At 57.2% G+C, this 19,519-nt stretch overlaps 4 protein-coding genes across 5 annotated transcripts in view; 2 read left to right on the forward strand and 2 right to left on the reverse strand.

The window, feature by feature from the left end:
• Positions 1–1,609, forward strand: part of TJP3 (tight junction protein 3) — a 24,628-nt gene extending 23,019 nt beyond the window's left edge. The window contains exons 20-21 of the mRNA XM_037505067.2: positions 868–914; positions 1,258–1,609. Coding sequence (XP_037360964.2) covers positions 868–914; positions 1,258–1,360 — 150 coding nt within the window. The 3' untranslated portion in view covers positions 1,361–1,609. The remainder of the gene's footprint in view (positions 1–867; positions 915–1,257) is intronic.
• Positions 1,441–8,729, reverse strand: APBA3 (amyloid beta precursor protein binding family A member 3). Of its 2 annotated transcripts, none has more exons than XM_037505069.2 (11): positions 8,675–8,729; positions 7,393–7,995; positions 7,262–7,301; positions 4,214–4,359; positions 3,978–4,064; positions 3,709–3,870; positions 3,150–3,329; positions 2,847–3,059; positions 2,095–2,214; positions 1,866–2,006; positions 1,441–1,785 (listed from the first exon to the last, which is right to left on the reverse strand). In XM_037505069.2, the coding sequence occupies exons 2-11, from the start codon at positions 7,966–7,968 to the stop codon at positions 1,714–1,716; spliced, it is 1,737 nt and encodes a 578-aa protein (XP_037360966.1). In that variant the 5' UTR covers positions 7,969–7,995; positions 8,675–8,729; the 3' UTR covers positions 1,441–1,713. The 2 variants fall into 2 exon arrangements, with proteins under 2 accessions (XP_037360966.1, XP_037360967.1); XM_037505070.2 differs by having other exon boundaries at positions 7,393–8,095.
• Positions 8,730–9,755: 1,026 nt separating this feature from the next.
• Positions 9,756–12,141, forward strand: MRPL54 (mitochondrial ribosomal protein L54). The gene is made up of 3 exons (XM_037504235.2): positions 9,756–9,909; positions 10,581–10,746; positions 11,737–12,141. Exons 1-3 carry the CDS (start codon positions 9,792–9,794, stop codon positions 11,867–11,869), a joined length of 417 nt encoding a protein of 138 aa, XP_037360132.1. The 5' UTR covers positions 9,756–9,791; the 3' UTR covers positions 11,870–12,141.
• Positions 12,142–14,723: 2,582 nt separating this feature from the next.
• Positions 14,724–16,852, reverse strand: RAX2 (retina and anterior neural fold homeobox 2). The gene is given in 5 exon segments (XM_037504236.1): positions 14,724–14,830; positions 14,833–15,015; positions 15,018–15,158; positions 15,762–15,996; positions 16,834–16,852. Coding segments are annotated over 4 exon segments (567 nt in total). The 5' UTR covers positions 15,978–15,996; positions 16,834–16,852; the 3' UTR covers positions 14,724–14,803.
• Between the last annotated feature and the right edge of the window lie 2,667 nt (positions 16,853–19,519).

A 19,519-nucleotide genomic window follows, 5' to 3' on the forward strand; every position in this document is an offset into this window, starting at 1 on the left:
CATCTGAACAACCAAAAACAACTATTTTAAACTCTGTGCACAGGTTTCCTTATCTAGGATACAGTGATACCAATCTTGACGCCACATGGAGCATGGTAGCTGGGAATTTAAAAATGTTTATTTAGCATTTATTCAATGTGGGGCTGTTTCAGTTCCTGTAGTGCCTTCCTGTGACTCCCACCAAGTCACCCCTTCTCCGAGATGCTCTCTCAGTGAATATAAACATGTACAAATCTGCGATGTCTTGGGTTGGCATGAGGCTCCCTGGGGTTGTGCAGTGTCCAACCTGCCCAGCTGTTCGCGGCAGCCTGCTTACTGGGCAGAGGCTGCTCTGCATGCCTCGCGTGCATGAATACCTGACACCAGCCCGCTGAGCGACTTTACACATGGGAAACCCAATCTCCTCTTAGCTAACAGACTGAGAGAGCTCCGTGAAGGCCTTCCTTATCCCAGCTTTCTTATTTAAAATCAGGGCTGCAGGGCCTCCCTGGTGGCACAGGGGTTAAAGTCTCAGCGCTATCGAGCTGTTGCCAGCCACTGAGGCCTGAGTTCGATCCCCGGCCAGGGAGAGACCCACATGATGCAGCAGACCTCTCCTGTCTCGCCCGCTCCTCTCCTCAGCAGTGGATTTCAGTAGATCCACCTGCTCTGCTCCCCACATCTCTGGTGAATCCTCTCACCCCCTTCACTTCTGGCCTACCCCTCCAGCTAAATAAATAAAAATAAATCAGGGATGCGGCAACCAAGGCTGTGGTAGCATTGCCGAGGCAAAGGTGGGAGGCAGGATGGGAGTGGTTAGCCATGTTGATTTCTCACGATATATTAGACTTCGGGAGGGAAGTGTTAACCCCCTTTCTTCCTCTCCAGGAGGATGGCCACAAACCCCAGGGTCAGTGGCGACAGGACAGCATGCGGTGAGAGCCCTGTACTCCAGGTTGGGGCCCTTCAACCCTTACCCTGGGACTCAGGTTTTGAGGGTGGACAAGAAAGCGAGAGCCAAACTACGCCTTCATGGTGCTCCCCACTACAAGCCCTGTGCAGTCAACCACAGGAGAGGACTGGGAAGGCTTCCTGAAGGAGGGGGCACTGGAGCTGGGGCTTTGAAGGATGTGTGTGAGTTCGTTAACAAGGCTCAAGCCCCAAATGCCCAGTCTTGCTCATCTCTGCCCACACCCATTCCGCCCAGCAAAGCCAGCCTGTTTGTGGCAAGTTCACGCTTTCTCCACCTGCAGCCTCACGCTATTTCCTGGTCCCTAGGACATACGAGCGGGAAGCGCTGAAGAAAAAGTTTACACGAGCTCGAGACGTGGAGTCCTCTGATGAAGATGGCTACGACTGGGGCCCGGCCACCGACCTGTAGCCCCCCCCAGGTGGCAGCTGGCCTGTCTTCCCTTTGCTTCCCGGGAGCTGGGTCTTGGTTTCCCATTCAGACCTGGGGAGCCTGCCTCCCTCTACCTGGGCTTTAATGAATAGAGTATTTTCATAGCACCGGCTCCCACTGGCTTCCAGGAAGGCCAAGGGCCAAGAGTCAGGCCCCATCTTCCCTCTCTTGACCCTTAAGACCCTGAACAGAGACCTTTGCCCATTTAATAAACATTTAATTTTTTACATCAGAAAATAATATAGAGCCATGAATCCTTTGGGGCCCTGGCCAGCCGAGGAGGGCCGGTGGGGCTAAGGCACAGTGGTGGGGGCGCAGGTGGCCGCGGCTGGTCACAGGTACACGGGCTGCTCCTGGCCTGTGAGCAGACGGTAGGTGGCCGCCGGCATTGTCTTGATGTGCACCTGCGGGGAGAGGAGGCGGGGGGCTGGGAGTAGGCCTGGGATGACAAAGGCACCCCCGAACCCATCCACGGCCCACGCACCTCGATGTGGGCCTCGGTGAGCAGCTCAATGATGCGGGCGTGTGGCATGGCCACCACGCTGTGCCCGTTGATCTCGATGATGCGGTGTCCCACCCGGACGCCCCCGCGCTCGGCAATGCCACCCCGCAGGAGGCTGCAGATCTGGCGGGGACGGGAAGGGGCAGCGCGCTTAGGGGGCCGCACTCCGGGCTGCCTGCCACCCCTGCCCGGTCCCGAATGGGGGCCTCACAATGCCATCCTCCACGCAGAAGCCCAGCTGCTCTCGGACGTGGGGCCGGCGGATGATGGCCGTGGTGACCGGCGGGCAGTGCACGATGCTGAGGGTCACCAACGTCTGTGACTTCACCTCCTACAGGACAGGGGCTGCTGGCCTAGCTGGGCTTGGGGGAGCTGCAGAACCTCTTGGCAAGCTGCAGTCCCCCTCTTGGCCAGTTTACACACCCAAAAAATGGAGATTTGGTGTCAGGCTCCAGATTCTACCAGGCCCTTCCTGCCCTAACCCCAAGACGCCTTCAACGACACAGCTGGAGAGAGGCCGCCGCGGGGCCAGGAGCAGGTGAGCACGCCCCTCCCAGTCTGACTCCTCCTGGGCAAGTGTCTGGCAGTGCCCCAGGCAGGGCTGCAGCCACTCAGTGTCATGCTGTATGGATGCGTCGGGCCTGTCCTAGGCAGGCAGGGCTCTTCCCATCCCTGGGCCCCAGTTTCCGCATCTGGGCAACGAAGGTGAAGATCCTGACACGCCTGCTCCCTCACGGCAGGTGCAGGGGAGGCCTCTGCACCTGGTCCCTGCGTCCCAGTCCCGGCGAGCACGCCCGCACCGGTGCCGTCTCCCTCCCGGCCAGTTTCCCTAGCCGCGTGTAAGCAAGCAGGGCTTAGCTCCACCTGCCCCTTCTCATCCAGCCCAGAGACTGGGCCAGCGAAGGGACGGGACCTCTGAGACCTGCCATCTGGGGGCCCTCTGCCCTGTTACCCAGGACTCACGCGGACAGCGGCCTGGCAGGCAGCCAGGGACAGCCCCACCAGGCTTGTTCCATTGATGGCAGTGAGGCGGTCCCCAATGCTGAGGGCGCCTGAGCGCTCAGCCGGGCCCCCATGTTGTAGGTTGGCAATCACGGCGGTGGGCAGCAAGGAGCCCCAGCCTGACTCTACCAGGGCCACGCCCAGGCCTTCACCCCGGCGCTTCTCGATGCACACCTGGGTGGGAGATGCAGGAGGGCATGAAAGAGGTGGGTGGGGGGTGGGGGGCTGGCAGGGGCTGCTGGGAGCCGTGGTGTGCAGCCTTACCTCCCGGCAGTTCTCGCTGTTGGAGAAGTGGTCCAGGTCCCCGTTGTGCAGATGGCCAGGGCTGGCGGCCCCCTGGCTCTGCCAGGAGCCCACCTGGCTGGGATCAAGGCCATTGTCCTGCAAGAACTGGTGGTAGGCCACGGCGAAGGCCTGGCCGATGGCCTGGGCAATCAGCTGCGCCTGTGGGGGAGGCAGGGCTCAGAGTTGTCCCACCCAAGCACTCGGCCTCCCTGGTCCTCTGCCACCCTCAGGGCGGGGGCTCCCATTCAGAACAAGACCCCAGGGAGACAGCTGTGGCCCTGGGGTTTTCGGGGAGGCAGGGAAGCAGTGCTATCTTGAGGAATCTGAGGGCAGGGTGGGTGGTGGGAAGGTTTAGGGGAGTCGGTTACCAGTCTCTAAGGCTTCCAGGAAGACTCAGAGAATCAAGGAACCTGCTGCCAGTGCCAAGAAGGGATGAAAGGGCACCAGGTGGCAGTGTGACCAGGTGGGGCTTTGGAGGAGGGCAGGGGCCAGCCCAAGTCCACCCTCTACCCCAAGACACCCGGAGTCCCCTGCTCACATCCTCTGAGTGGAAGACATGACAGATCATCTTGTAGAGCCGGCGGCCGTGGGCCTCAGGTGCAGGCCGCCGGGCCAGTCGCCGCCGGGCCATGATCACCAGCACACTGCCAATGTCGGCGATGTAGGAGATGGTCTGCAGCGCGTGGTCCATCATGGCCTCCTGGGGCAAGGGAGACTGGGCCTGGGAAAGCTGCAGGGGCCTCACCAGACCCCATCTTCTGGGGAGCCCCATCCCACCCATGCCCAAGTCCAGCTGGGGGCCTGTACCTGGGAGTCAGCTGTCAGAACTTTGACTCTCTTGGTAGAGACGAAGAGGTCCACCTCCGTCATGGGCTGGGTCTCGCCGTCGGGGGCCTGTGGGGGTTGGGTGGGAGGTGGAGGCCCCCAAAGACCCAGGTTCTGCCCTGCAAGGCTCTGGGTGCCTGAGAGGAGCCAGCTGGAAGTCCCACCCTTCCCACGCTCATCAGCCCCAAGAAACCCAGTGGATCCAGCCCTGGCTTCACCTTGACACGGTCCATTGCCTCCTGGGCCTGGGTCATGCGTGTGCTGGGGGGTGGGTTCCTCTCAGATACCAGTTGGGTGGAGCCCAAATATTTGGCCCCAAATATGACACCATCTAGGAGGTCTTCGTGGTCACAGGGACCAGGTACTGAGGGAAACAGTGACGGAGGGTTAGCCCCGGGCGCCCCTGGCCAGAGCCATCTACCTCGTGGACTCTCCCAAGGTCAGTCTCTGTTCAGTCTCTGAACAGAGACTTTACCCTATGGCTTAGCCCTCTTGGGCCACACAGTCCCAGGATCGTCCCATCAGCTGGAACCACAGATCAGCAGTTCAGTCCTCACAGATCTAGAACTGTCTACCAGTCTAGAGATGGCTCGGTCCACAGCTCAAGGAGCTCCAGGAGGAAGGGCAGTTTCAAGAGCCTCTGGGAGTTTAGAACCCCAGCCAGATCCCAAAACAGTTGTAGTGCTGACTCCTCCACACATTTCTATCATTCTAGAGCCAGAAGGTCCTGCAACATTATGCACCAGTCGAGCCCACTCAATGGTTCTGGAATTCCCCCAATCTAGAGCCAGTCAGCTCTGTCCATTGCTCTAGAATTCTATCAGCCCAGGACTACTCATCAGCTCTACTGATGCCTGGTCATATTAGAAACTTAACTGCCTGCATGTCTAAAATTCTCATACTGTCCCGAACCCCAGATGGCTCTGACCTGTAATTCCTAAATTCCCTGAGAAGTCAAACTCAGAACTCAGAGGGTTCTAGAAAATGCTGTCACTGCAGAATCACTGTTTCCTACTACCACATGATGCCAGAACTTTTAATCACAGTAGCATCAGACAGCTGTTGCTAAGGTTCTTACTAAGGTTCTAGAACATCCTCAAATAGTTTGCTGCCTCGGCTGTAGACAGTGCATTAAGAATTCTTTGAATGGAATTATTTGAACAGATCAGAAACAACTCTAGATTCTAGTATGCCCCAATATAGCCCGGGTTCACAGAGGTTTGCTTCCCTGGCTCTAGAATCCCTTGAGCAATTTAGAACCAGATAACTCCACCAGCAGTCCGAAAATGATCTAACCAGTAGCCACTGCTTTTTGCTTTAGAACCAGAGATAGGCCACATTTCTGGACACCCCTAGGTGAATCGAAACTACAGTCAGCCCTGCCCCCTTATCTTTCGTGATCTAAGCATTCCAGAAAAACGGACAACTCCATTCTGGGGTTCTAGAACTGTGCTGTCCCATATGGTAGCCACTGGGCACTAGAAATGTGGCTGATCTAGATTGAAATATGCTGTAAGTGCAAAATGCACACAGATTTTGATGATATAATATGGAAAATAGAATAATTATAAAATATTGATATGTTGAAATAATATGAGTTAATTTAATCTTTTTTAAAAAATGTAGCTTGGGGCCTCCCCTGGTGGCACAGCGGTTGAGCGCTGGGCTGCGAAGCTGCCCCGCAGCCTCTGCAGTGCCGGTTCGATCCCCCGCCACTGGGGAGGGTCCCACATGGAGCACAGACCTCTCCTGCTGCGCCCGCTGCTCCCTTCAGCAGTGTATTTTGTCGGTCTGCCTGTTCTGTTCCCCGCTCTGGCTCTGGTGAATTCTCTCACCCTCCAGCACTTCTGACTGTGCCCAGTGCTTGTATAAATAAATAAATAAATCTTAAAAAAAAAATATTAAAAAAAAAAATGTAGCTTGAAGAAAAAAGGTCAGGAACATAAGTGCAACTGCAGGGGGTAGGGAAGCAGAGAAAACCTGCAGGGTAAAATAGAGAGCGCTGGGTGAGAACACTGGGCCTGTTCACCCTGAATGTTGCAAAGAAGCTTCTCTCCCACAGCTAAAGGCATGGACACCCCAGTGTGGACACAGGCGCCCTGGCCTGAAACCACAGCTGCAGGATGACGCTGGCACCAGGGTACACTGCCATGATCTCCTGCCGTTTCCTCAAACAGGGCTCCCTTTCCCTGATTCTCCTAGGATGTGGCTGTGGTCCTGGCAACAGCTGATTACAATTCCCGCTTACTGTCTTCATTTTTGCAGTTACCATTTTTTAAATCATTTGCAGTCAGTCTTTTGTCTTGATCCAATTTTATCTTTTGTTTTTAAAGATGTGTATGACTGGAAAACTAAGACCTCCATTATGTCTCATATTTCCGTTGTTCAGCACTGGGTTAGGACTTTCAGATTATTCTAGAACCAGGTAGCCCTGTCCATAGTTCTGGAATACTGTTTGTTGCTCTAGAACTGCAGGTAAGTTTTATTTGCTCCACGGTTCTAGAACTCGCCAAGCTGAGTAGAATCAGAAGCTCTGTTCATTATTCTAGGACTCACATCAGCCTGAGTCTCTTTAATCTAGAACCACAGGCAAAATGCCATGTTATGGAATTTCCCAGGTGAGTCACAGCTCCACCCATGGTTCTAGAACCTTCCTAGAACTATGGCTGTACACGATTTTCTCTCTCTACAACCACAGAACTTGCTCTTTGACCCACAGTTGCAGGTAGGTCAAGGGCAGATACTAGAAAGTTCAAGGTGGTCAGAACTGGTCCTCCCAAGCCATTAGGGCAGATATGAGCACTTTTTCTGCAAAGGACCAGGCAGTCAATTTTTTGTCTTTGTGGGCCAGATCGTATCTCTTGCAACTGCTCAACCTGCCACTGGAACATGAAAGCTGCCAAACAACACATAAACAACAGGCATTGATTGTGATTGTGTTCCAATAAAACTTTACTTGAGGACACTCACACTTGAATTGCATATCATTTTCATGTGTTAAGAAATATTCTTCTCTCAATTTTTTAGCCATTTGTCAAGCCTGCCCTAATAGCCCCTAATTCATTCTAGAACATTCTCAAGCCTATCTTTCCTCTCCCAGACCATCTGGAATCTACTTGGACCCAATCTCAGAAGCAGCTTTCTAGAAGCCAGAATAACTTCTCCAGAAGCAACTCCTTACTGGCAAACTCTGCCAATTTGGGGAGACTTATTCAGGCTGTTGCGAACCCCTAAGTCCCTGGGGCAAGGACGGGCAGGCCACTCACCCTCCTGTAGGGCAGGGTATGAAGCTGGGGTCTCAGGACTCTGCAAGAAAATAGAAGAGGGGCAGGCCTGAGTCCCTCTGCTAGGCTCCCAGCCACAGAAGAGACCTGGGGAGGGGAGGGACAGGCACTACCTTGGCACCAGCAGATTGCTCTTCAGGAACAACTAGAGGTACTGTTTCCAGCCAGGGTTCTGGGGAGCTGCTTGAGCTCCTGCTGTCACCCTGTTCAGCACAGGCTCCTTCCTCCCATTCTGGGGGGCCAGTATCCCCACCTGAGTCCTCAGGGGGTTGCAACAGGTGAGGAGCAGGTTCTGAAGGCTCCTTGGGACCAGACTGGGAAGAAGGGCACTCTTCGAGGTGCAAAAGTTTCAGCAGATCATCTCGGCCAGCCTCGGTGGACAAGAGCCCGTGGGCAGTGGCCGAGTCCTGGGGGGCCAGGCCGTGGCCAGTGGCAATGTGCAGGGGACAGGGGCGTCCATCTGGGCACAGATCCACCAGGTCACCAGGCAGGGCCTCAAACTGTTGCACCAAGTCTTGAATATTTGGCTTCTCAAGTTCCATCTGACTCAGGCTGCTGGGGCCTGTTGGCACTTGGTCGCACTGACAGGCGGGGGTAAGGTCCTGAGAATGTGTAGGAGTGTTCCTGGGCTCCTCCAGATCCATGGCAGGAGGCCCTGTGGGGGATTGGGGTGTCGTCACAAATTCCATGCCTGGACCCCAGGTTCATACCAGCATCTGAAAGAGTCGAAGGTGAAATTTCCTGGATGCCAACTTGGTGCCAGGTTCTAGCTGGGTGGTAGTCACACAGGACACATAATTTAATACTCATCAAATCCTGTAAGGGAAGGGACTCTATGATCTTCATTTTATAGACGAGGAAACCAAAGGGCAGAAGGGGCAGTTATAAGCAGCGGCATGCCGGGTTCCAAATCCAGGGGGGCGTTCCCCTGTACTTGTCACATTCCCTCCCAACTCTTTCCACTCCAAGCCCCAAGAAATTCCCTGTATCTGTGGCCTCAGACGTTCCGTACCCCTAAACCCTGTTCACCCCAGCCTGGCTCTTCCAAGTCTTCCTCTCCCGGGACAAGGAACCAGGCTGGAGACACACCTTGTGCCTCAGACCTCCGACTCAAGACCCATGTCCAAGGCTTTCCACCCCGGACTCCAGGCTTAATACTCGGGGTCTGAGACTCAACACAGCAGACCCGAACCTCAACAGCGCCAACGCCACGGCGAAGGGCGCCCCCAGACTCAGCCCGGGCCTCGGAACGCAGTCAGGAAGCGGAGCTCGTGCCCGCCGCGCGTCAGACTCCGCTCCCCAGGCAGGCTGGGACCTCCGACTCCGGGCCTCGGGCGCGGCCCCAGGCCCGCTCAGCCCCCAGGACACTCGCTTTCCAGACCCAGGTGAACTCACCGCGCGCCACCGGGCTGGCCAGGTCTTCCCGGCCGGGGCGCCCGCAAATCCGCCGGCGCGGCCCCCGCCCCGGGCGCGCGCGGCCTGCTGGGAAACGTAGTCCCGCCAGGCCGCCGCGCGGGGGCGCTGCAGCGCCAGGGCGGGGAGCCAGAACCCTGGGTCTCCCCAGGAGGGGTCGGGGGGCTCCTGCGCGTTTCCTGGGCTGCGCTACAGGGTAACAATCACTGCCGGCCTCCTGCGGCGGCTGTTCCAAGGGGTGGCCGATGGGGGAAAGCGGGGCTGGAAATAAGGCGAGTGAGAAGTGGCGTCTCCCCACTCCGGGCACACGAGCAGCGGCGCCAGCGTCCCTCGGAAGTGGGTCCTGGTTTGGGTCACAGTAGGGACACATAATGGCCCGTCCTGGCCTCAGTTTCCTCAAGAATAAACCGGAGAAGGCCGCCCTAATGGCACAGGCGTTAAAGACCCAGCACTACCGGGCTGTCGCCTGCCGCCGCAGCACGAGTTCCAGCCCCGGCCGGCCAGGGAGCTACCCACACGGCGCGGCGGACCGCTCCTGGCTCCCCGCTGCTCCCCTCAGCAGGGTATTTCAGGGGATCCGCCTGTTCTGCTCCCCGCTCCATCGCTGGCTAATCCTCTCACCACCACCCTCTTGCACCCAAGTTCTTGCACGCATAAATGAATAAATCTTTAAAGAAAATAACCCGGGGATAATAATAGTACGTACCTCCTAATTATGAGGATTAAACGAGATCAAGTGGGATAGGGATTTAGCACTATGATGAGTCTAGTAAGTACTAATTTCTATTAGTTTCAGGTTTTCAATAATTACTCATTTAAAAAATCTGTAATGTATAAGGTATAATCTTTAAAGTAAGTAACAGGTAACTACAGAAGGACAAAAAAAAAAAAAAAAAAAAAAAAAACAACGTTGAAACATCCACTGAAGCTCTCCTCATAGAGTAAATGGAGTCTCTAGAAAACTTTAAAGACCACGAGCAGCTGCCTGGGGCTGAGAGACTACATTTCCCAGAAATCCCTGGGCGCCTACAACTCCCGAGCATCCCCTCAATGCTGACGTCTCCCGGAAACATACACGTACAGGCAGCCGGCCTACGTCATGGCGGCCGGATGCTTTCTCAGGGCCACCCGAATCTGGGCCAGCTGGCGGCCCCGGGAGCTCCCGAACCCCGCCAATCCTGGGGGGCTCCTTGTACGGGGTTATGCCAAGAGACCGGGTGAGCGGGGTTAGGAGATGGACGCGGTGGGGCCGCGGGAGTTGGTAGTGCGCAGGCGCGGTGTGGGGACATGGTTCCTAGGTCAGTGCGCCAGGATGTAGCGGCCTCAGGCTCTACGCGCAGGCGCAGTTCGGGAGCGCTGACCCCGAGGTGCGCGGCACCTGCCCTTAGATGCCGTCGGCGGCGAAGGGACTCGTTGCGCAGGCGCCGGGATGGACGGCGCGGCCCGTGCTGAGCCTGTGGGTTACTTTGAGCAAATGCCCTTCGCTGCGCAGGTGCGGGTAGATCTCACTGTGCAGATATGTTAACAGAAATTCAGGGACGCAGTGGGGCTTATCTTGTATTAACCACAGAAGCAAAACATAAGTAAGGTTATTTAAATTTTAACTGGGCACAGCCTTGCCTAATAGTGTTTGCTGGAGCGAGGAAATTGGCAAGTGTTAGGCCGTAAAGACACACAGCAGCCGCGGAGACTTCCTCCGTAAGAAGGAATCAAAATAGAATTGAAAAGGAGGAATTTGGTCTGTTACTGACTGCAGTGTTTGTATCCCACTTAAGATCATTTTGGGTGCAGCAGACAGCGCCCCGAGGCCATGGGGGGGGGGGCAGGGGAGGGAAGGCTGGCCTTCCCGGGACAGAACTGGACCGAAACTTTCCCCTCATCTCCCCAGTCATTAAAGGGGGCAAGGGTGGTAAAGGCGGTGTGGCCGCTGAGGCCCTGAAGGACCCAGAGGTGTGCACAGACCCTGTCCGGCTTACCACACATGCCATGGGTGTCAACATCTACAAGGAGGGCCAGGATGTGGTCCTGAAGCCAGATGCTGAGTACCCTGAGTGGTGAGTGGCCCCGGCTATGTCATCTGCCCAGTGGGGACAGCTTTTGGGGGATGTGGGTCACCAGTGAAGTCTGACTTCAGGGGGCCTCACCACTCTGGGCCCAGTTGTCTCATCTGTAAATGGGAATCGTATTTCCCTCAGGTTTGTGTGAGATCAGTGAGATTAGGATGCCTGTGTGAAATGCTTAAAGCAAGGCCTTTTTTCTTTAACATTTATTGAATGGTGACTATATGCCAGGCCTTGTTTTATGCACTGGGGATACAAAAGGGTATAAATTACATCAAAGTCCCTGACTTTGTGCAGCGAGCCTGGGAGGGAGGCAGTCAACATGCTGACAGTGAAGAAGCTAGATTGGTGACATTTCCAGGAAGCTGGAGAGTGAGAGACTGGGAAGGAGACCTGGCTGATCAAATCAGAGGTTTTAAGGAGGGTTTCTCCGGGGAAGGGAAGCATGAGTCAAGGCCTGTGTGGCTTGAGAGGAGCTTCAAAGGCAGAGGGGACTGCCAGCACACAACTGGATCTGGCTTGTTAGACGCACAGCAGGAGATCAGTGCGGCAGGAAGACACCTGAGGCCGAGAGTACTGGGAGACACGGCAGGGAGGACCGGGGCTGTAGGGAGCATTTTGCTCTGGGCCCCAAGAGCAGTGATGGCCTGAAGCCATTGCCATGTGCTGCTCCTTAAAGCTGGGAAGGTTCAGGAAGCTTGAGTGAGCGAGTGGGGAAGTACGATGGGTAAAGGGCACAGCGTAATGATCAGGAGGCAGGAACAGATTTGGCATGTGCCCACCTCACAAATGCCTGTAGAATGGGGGTGGCTCCATTGTTGTAGGGCCAGGGACCAACCGACTGGCTCAGTGATGGGGAAGAACCATCCACTATTGTGTAGCCACGTGGGACCCTGACCAGTTGCTGCCTGTGCTTAAGGTGCCTGGGGTGGGGTACCATGGGGGCCTACTGTGCAGCGCTAACTCCCAATTACACTCCATCAGGCTGTTCCAGATGAATTTGGGACCCCCCAAGAAGCTGGAGGAGCTGGACCCTGAGACCCGAGAGTACTGGAGGCTGCTGCGGAAACAAAACATCTGGCGGCACAACAGGCTGAGCAAGAACCAGAAGTTGTAGTGGGAGAGAGCCCGGAATACCCTGACCTGCCTGGGGCCTCGCCTGCTCCCACGGAGGACTTTATTTTCCTGGAGAAAACAGACTTTTCTGAGGACAGAGGAGGCCCCTCACCTGGGTTCCCGTGTTGCCCCCACAGCAAAACTAGATTAGGGCCACAGGACAAATAAAGACCTTTTGGGGCTGTGCTTGTAGGCCCTGGATGCCACTGGTATTGTCTGATGTCGGGGCAGAAGGGGGTAAGGCGGAGATAGGCAGCCAGATCCGCTGGATCCATGGGCCCTGGGTCCTCCCAGCTGCCCCCTCACCGCAGCTGGCTGGGCTCCTGCAGGTCCATCTTCATGTCCAGGCCTCATTGTGCTTCTCACCCTCGTTTCCTGAAATCACCCATACTCCCCAAGGGACCCCAGCGCTGATCCTCGCAGGGGCAGCTTTTCTAGTTTCTTGGTTGCCAGGGACTCAAACCTGACCCAAGCCATCTGAAGTAGCAAAGAGCCTGTGAGCTCTGGGCCTGCAAGCTCCAGGAGCAGGCTCTGGCTTCAGGCACGGCTCAGGCTAGGTACGCTAATGATCAGACATGAGGATCGCCCCATCTCTGTGGTAGTTCACCCAGGCAGGGGTGACTTCGGGGCTCCTGGCTACCAACACCCCTCCGTTCAGCAAACCCAGCCAGAGGGAAGGGGCTTCCCTTTCCTTCCTGTTAGGGCACAGGGGTCATCTGGATCGGCCAGTCACTAGAGACCACAGACCTGAGCCCACTGACTAGCCTCCTGCCTACCCCCACTGGCGCCCAGGTCTCCACCTCCCCCTCGCCCCATCCCGCCAGGAAATGCGTCCTGAGTCTGCACTGGGCACCATGGCCCCGAGCCACAGCCTCACGAGGAATCCAGCCCCAGGGCTCTGGAGCCCCATCTGGCTGCGAGGAAGGGTGGGAGGGCCGGGGTGCCCAGGCGAGGCCAGAGTAGAGCAGGTTAGAAGGGGGGGGCCCCCTCACCGGGGTCTGTCAGCATCCTACCGCCCCCACCAGAGCCCTGCCCTCTCCCCAGGAAGAGGGGGGATGGCTCAGGAAGGTTGAGTGAATGAGTGGGGGCAGCGCCCATGAGAGCCTGGGCCAGGGTGCCCCGCCCCCCAGGCTTCTCTGTCCATGGGTGGGTGGGGTCCCAGGAGTACGACAGCCCTCATCCGCTTAGGAGGACGCTGCCAAGCAGATTACCTGCACCTGCCCTCCTTGAGGACCTGCTCGGGGCGGGCGGAGGGCCCCAACCCTCCCTCGGATCCCTGACTTTCAGGGTGAAAACTAAAGTTGTAGCAACCGCCAGGCCCTGCATGACATGTGCCATCCCCTCCCAGCCCTGACCTCTCCCTTCCCCTGCCCTCCCTAGCCCTGCCTCAGCCACGGGGGTCACCTCGGTGCTCCTTTGGCCAGCAGGCACTGTCCTGCCCCAGGGCCCTTGCACATGCTGTGCGCTCTGCCTGGGGCTCTCCCTGCCACCGACCCCACGGCTCCTCCCTCATCTCTGGGTCTCTGCTGAGGTAACGTCCTCTGTCAGGCCTACCCTAACCACCCTATTGAATTGCAACCCTGTGACACACTCTGGATCACCCTTCCTGGTTTGATTTTCCTCCTTGGCACCACCGGGGAGCCTTTGCTTAGGCTTTATTTGTTTATTTAAGAGTCATTCTCTCCCCCACTGGAGTGGCAGCTCCAGCAGGGCAGGGATTTTGTCCACCGCTGCGTCCTTATTGCATACTGGTTAGGTGGATGAGTGAATGGGCTGGCCTGGCTGCCTCAGGGTAAGCAGGACACGGGCCACTGGACTCGCGTGGGGCCATCTGAGGAGGCAGGCCAGCTGTGACCTCTCAGGTGTGAGGACCGGCAGGGCGCTGTGATCTCTTCCCGATGGAGCCTAGAGGAGCAGGGTGCAGCAGCCTCTGTCTCTGGCACTCCTGTCCTGACCCAGGCTGCCCCATCCCCTAGGGGTGTGCCCGGCATAGTTAAACCTCTTCCTTGCCTAGTAACAGCCTCCTCACGTTAGGACCTGGCCTGCTCCTGGGAAGGGCAGCTCTCATGGCCCGTGAGCCCCGGGGAGACATAGCTCGGTTGGGCTCTTGCCCCAGGGCCCCACCTCACCCGCCCTAGCCTGGGAGACATGGGGAGTCTGTGGTCAGTGGCTGCGATGCATGCCTGAGGGTCTCCCACGAGCACCTGGCCTGGGTCCCAAGCACTCCTGGGCCAGCCTGAAGCCAGCAGGGCAGCATGGGCCTCCAGGGATGGAGCCAGGCAGAGTTTGAGAAGCAGTTCCAGCCCCTGCTGGCCCCAGGAAACAGGCCTTCTGTCTTTGGATCTCAATTTACTCCTCTGTAAAACGGAGCCAGTGGCTGTGTCGCACCTCACATGGCAGTCAGGAGCTGCTCAGCAGTGGCCCCGGAATATGGTTGAACAGAAGCTGTTTTGGGTTATTTCTTGGTGGGAGGGTGGCCCAGGGGCTCCGCTATTCAAAGGTTAGGAGGGATTTAGACTCATCCACACAGAATTAATGTGCAATGGCTCCCGACTACAGCTTTACAGTCCAAGAACTCCGAATCTACCCCACCCATGCCTGCTCGATAGATGGAGAGACTGAGTCTGGGAGTGGAGCACAGACTGTCCCGAGGCCATCTAAGGCCCTGCTCCCGGGCCTGGGGATGCTGTGGCTACCTCCTTTCTGGCACTGGGTGCTGGTCTCCCTGCAAGGCAGGAAGTGGGTGGCCCTGGACAGGGAAAATGGGGGCAGTCAGGAGTCCCAAGGCATGCTTCCCAGTGACGGCCTGACCTGGTGACTGGTCACTCCATGACCTCAGTCTGGACTAAGGCTATGGTAGTCGTCACCTGGCATGTCCCTAGCCCTCAGGATGAGGAGGAAGTCTTGGGGCTCAGACTCAGGTTGGGGCCCAGGCTCAAGCTGTGGGCCAGGCTCTGTCCAGTCCAGAGCCTGCTCATGCTCCTTGGCCAGCAGCCTCAGGGACTCCTCCTCCAGAATGAAGCCATCTGCAAAGGCTAGACCAAAGGCATGGGGCCCGAAGGATGCCTGCAGCCCCAGGCCCGGGCCCAGAAGGCGCAGGAGGCCCTACACAGCAGGGGTCCCAGGACCCAGCCAGGGACCCCGGGGGCAGTGGTAAGGCTGGAGGGAGGGTAAGGCCCAAGGCATGGCAGTGTTGGAGCCTTGGGGGTCCGCGAGGCAGCTATGGCTCCAGAGCCAGACTCCAGATGCTCCTGGCGGCGCCACTTGGCCCGGCGGTTCTAGAACCACACCTGGGAACAGTGAAAGGGGTGCTCACAGCTCAGAGGTGGTGAGGAGGAGCCAACCTGGTCTTCCTCACTCCACCGTCTTGAGGGGTCCTGCCTGTTGTCTGACCTGCTCCCACCTGCTGAAGCACCGACATGTTTTATTCTGCTTCAGCTGAGCAGCCTTGAGGGGGTCACTCCCTCATGGCCCCCATCAAGCTAGCCTTGAAGTCTCCCCTCAATCTGATCCCTTCTTGCCATTCTCTTGGCCCACCTCAGGCACCGCTGCCTCCTTCATGGTCTCTCTTGGCCCTCAGCTTGCAGCTGTGTCACCCTGCTCGGCACTCAAGGTTTTGCATAAGCTTTCTCAGCTTCACTCTCTGACTCTCTCCACCCACCTCACATCCGGCTCAGTGGACACGCCCCCGACACCTTCACACACACTGTTCTGGATGCCTAAGGTGCCCTTTCTCCTCTCTAGCAGGCAAATTTCTACTAGTCTGTTAAGGCCCCAGTCCTGCTCCCCCTCTTCCAGGAGGCCCTCTGTTTCTCCTCTGCCCATGTCCTGCTCAGCAGGAGGGTCTATATCTGGTGCAGGCTCCGCCTTGGCTGGGTGGGGGGTGACCTCACCTGCACACGCACCTCGGGCAGGTGCACCTTGGCCGCCTGCTCCTCGCGACTGTAAACATCTGGGTAGTGGGAGGCCTCGAATGCCCGCTCCAGCTGGTGCAGCTGGTATGTGGTGAAGGTGGTGTGGTTCCTCCGGTGCTTCTTCTTAGGGGCCTCGTCACCTGACCGGAGCCACCTACCCCTGGCAGCTGGCCCCTTGCCAGGGCTCAGGAACATGGCTCCTCCTCGCCCCCACCTGGCAGGATGGCAACATGACAGATGGTGGGAAGCCAGCAGGTGGGACTGCTGGCTGGGGTGGTGCAGGGGATCCCCAGCACCTGCTGGTCTGGAGTCCTGCAGAGCGCTGTCCTCTCCTGGCACATGGATTCGCCCCACCTCCCCCACCTCTCTGTTGATCTCAGATTCTCTCTGTCTTCACTTCCTTACCTCTGATTCTTTCTCTGTGTTTTCTGTCCCCCCAACTCTATTTCCTGTTACCTTACTTTCATCTTTCTGTCTTTGTGTCTCTCCGTGCCTAGGACAGCCAGGAAGGCAGAAGGCCCCTATTGAATGCTTCCTTGTCCCCAAACACTCCCTATGGGGGGTTCTCTGAATTCCCCTGCCCCCACCTTTGCCCTCCTGTGCCTGCCTGCCCAGTGCTCTCGGGACTCCCGCCCCAGTGCTGTGTTTGCTGCTAGCCTGGCCCTGCCAGACCTGAGGGGGGCAGGTGCAGGGAGGATTAGCACTAGGTGATTAATTGAAGGGGCCCCTCCCATCCCTGGCTGCTCGTGCTGCAGGTGGAGGGCTGGGAGAGTGGAGGGCTGACGCTTCCAGGGTTTGGGGACATCGCAAACTTTGGTCCATCACTCCTCGCTGTAGGACCAAGTCCAAAACAAGGGCCTCTCCTCCTCTGGGGCTCAGTTTCCCTGGCTGTAAAATAGACATGAGGACCTGCCCCATGGGGGCTTTCAAGGGGATTCAGAGGTGAGAAAATAAAGAGCCTTGCACAGTGACTGCCATACAATGAGTGCTCAGTCAATGTCCACTGTCATTGTTTTATCAGCTGAGGCCAGAAATGGACCCTCAGACTCACCTTTGTCAATGGGAGTTGGAGTAGCTGAGGTCCCGAGAAGTAAAGGTAATCCCAGTCTGCTCCCCTAGATATTGCGCAGGGCAAAGAACATGGGGGTATTTTAGGTGGGTTTTGAATTATAAATAGAAGTTCACTCCATCCATTCATTCAATCAACATTTATTGAGCTCTTACATATACCAGATACTGTGCTGTTCACAGAAGTGAATAAAACAGAAAAAATCTTAGCTCTGACATCCTAGGGAGGGAGACAGACAATCAGCAACTATATTTGAAAAATGCAGAGTGTGTCAGGTGGTCAGAAGCCTAGTAAGAAAACTCAATCAGAGGAGGGAGGAGGTAGAGGGGGTGGCTTGCTCTTTTAAAGGTGATCAGAACAGAGGTAGTGTATAAGGCTACAAATTCTTGGGTGTGCAGGGGAGGCACAGGGGACCCATAGGAGACTGTGGAACAGGGAAGGACACAGTGCAGGGTAAGTGAAAAAGTATCAGGCTTTTCCACCCTCCCGCATTAGCATTAATGATGGACCCCTGCGGTCCTACCCGCACGCCTGATGGCAGACACCTGGAGTGGGGTGTGGGCATGCATAGGTGGGCACACCTGGGCTGAGATGGGGCTTATGAGGGCGGCGTCACGGGGACACCAGCAGAGAATGAGAAGAGAGAGAAGGAACGGAATGAAAGCAGAGGAGCAGAGGCCACGAGAGCACACCAGAGCCCAGGAAGAGTGAAGACTCCCCGGGGGCCTCCCGGCCCCCCAGCACCCCTGCCCACTGTGTACCTGGTAAAAGATGAATAAAAGCCCGAAAAAGCCTCTGAGGGCTCCAGGACTCTCCTCCATCCATCTGCTCCGATGACAGAGATCCTGCCCCTGCACACGGTCAGAGGGCATTTTGGATGAGTGTCTATTGTGGGCAAGATGGGAGACCTGGCTGGGGTGAGGGCCGTGGGAAGGGGGAGGTGGGAGGGATGGAAGAGCAATTTTGGGAGAAGAAAGTTCAGGGAGGAGGAAGGGGAATCGGGTGCTACCCAAGCCCCTGATTTGGAGCCAGCCAGGAGATGGGGTTACCACAGCGGTGGGGGCCTGAGGGCCTGAGCAGGTCCAGGGGAAGCTCCTCAAACTGGCTCGTCTCGCCAACCCTCCTAGCCCAATAAGCCTGGGGGCTCAGGCAGGGAGGTGCCCTGAAAACCAAGACAGGGGATGTGGGTGAGGAAGGCGAGATGAAGCGGAGGAAAGGCTGGTGAACTAGTGATACACAGGATGGGAGGGTTGTCCCCGTGGACCAGACGGACAAGTGAGAAAGCATATAGAACCTTCTAGAATGTTACATCTGAAGGAAGAAACAGAGAAAGGCTCACACTGGAAATGGGGTGCCAGCCCTTAGAGGAGTCAGGTCTGACGTAATGAAGGGGTAACCAATTTGGAGGAGAACTTGGCTTTCCCCCACACCACCCCAGGAAGGAGGAAGTGAGGCTGGAAGGGTGCGCTGTGGCCCCTCAGGAGGGAGCTAAGTCCCCTAACTGCTTCATCAGTTTAAAATGCTAAGGAGCAGCGTGGTCCTCAGGCCTCAATTAGCGGAATGGGCCTGGGTGGATTAAGAGGCGTGGAGGGCTGTGGCGACTTCGTGGGAAATGGCTGAAGCTCCAGACGCTGTGTCAGCCTAGACGCGGGATCAGGGCCGGGAGACAGGCCACCCTGTCCAGCTGGAGTAGGGACGGGACAGCAGCAGGCGATTCTGGGTCCCTCTCGCTCCTCACCCTTCATTTCTCCTCAGGAAGAATCACGAAACCCCTTCCGGGGCCAGTGGGAAACTGAGGTCTAGAGTGGGTGGGGTTTCAGGGAGCACCGCAGGAGGTCAGCATGACCTTGGGGCACTTCCGTTTCTCTAGCTCAGTGTTAGCCGTGGGAAGGGCTGCGGGTAGGATGGGGTCCGATTCCTTCCTCAGCTGGGCAGGGGTGCGGAGGGCTGGGGGGAGGGCCTGGGGGGAGCCCCTGTCCAGGCATCCTGTGGGCTGGCTGCAGGCATGTCACTTGAGAGGGGTGTTGCCAGGCCCGGCAGTAACTGAGTCCGGCCGTGTGCTCAGCACTTCACACGAGCATCACAGTCATCACACCCCCCACCGCCCCCGCCCCGGGACCATTGCCACCAAAGACACAGGGTCGCAGAGGAGGCTGCTGGGGCCGGGAAGGGGGTTTAGCACTGACATCCCCATCCCTGACTGCATAGCTATGGGGAGACAGGATTCGAAGGGAGGGGGGTTTGGCGGTTGCAAGCCTAGAACCTCTCCCTGCACCCCCACTGTGAGAGCAAACAGGAGGTGGGGCCTCAGGACAGGTACTTCCAGGCTGCCCCAATCACTGATTCAGTCCGTTAGGCCATGTAGGCGGGGCATATGTGGCCTCTGGGGATGCGCCCAGGAAGGACCCTCCTGCCCTCCCAGACACCTGTCCTAGTGACGAGGATGGGACCAGGTGGGAAAAGACCTGGACCTGCATGCCACTGGCACTCTCCCATGATCATGTGAGCTCAGAACCTTAGGAAGCCATAGGTGGGGTCCCCACCACGGACTAGGCACCCCCAGAGCACCACAATGAGGATGCCGGGAGTGAGGGCATATGAGTCCATGGGTGGCTGTGACCCCTGGCCAGAGGCACTCCCAGCTTGATCTCCGGGAACTGTATCCGGA

The sequence above is a fragment of the Talpa occidentalis genome, unplaced genomic scaffold (assembly GCF_014898055.3).
Source record: "Talpa occidentalis isolate TD23 unplaced genomic scaffold, MPIMG_talOcc4v2.1 talOcc4.12, whole genome shotgun sequence".
In the NCBI taxonomy this organism is placed as follows: domain Eukaryota; kingdom Metazoa; phylum Chordata; class Mammalia; order Eulipotyphla; family Talpidae; genus Talpa; species Talpa occidentalis.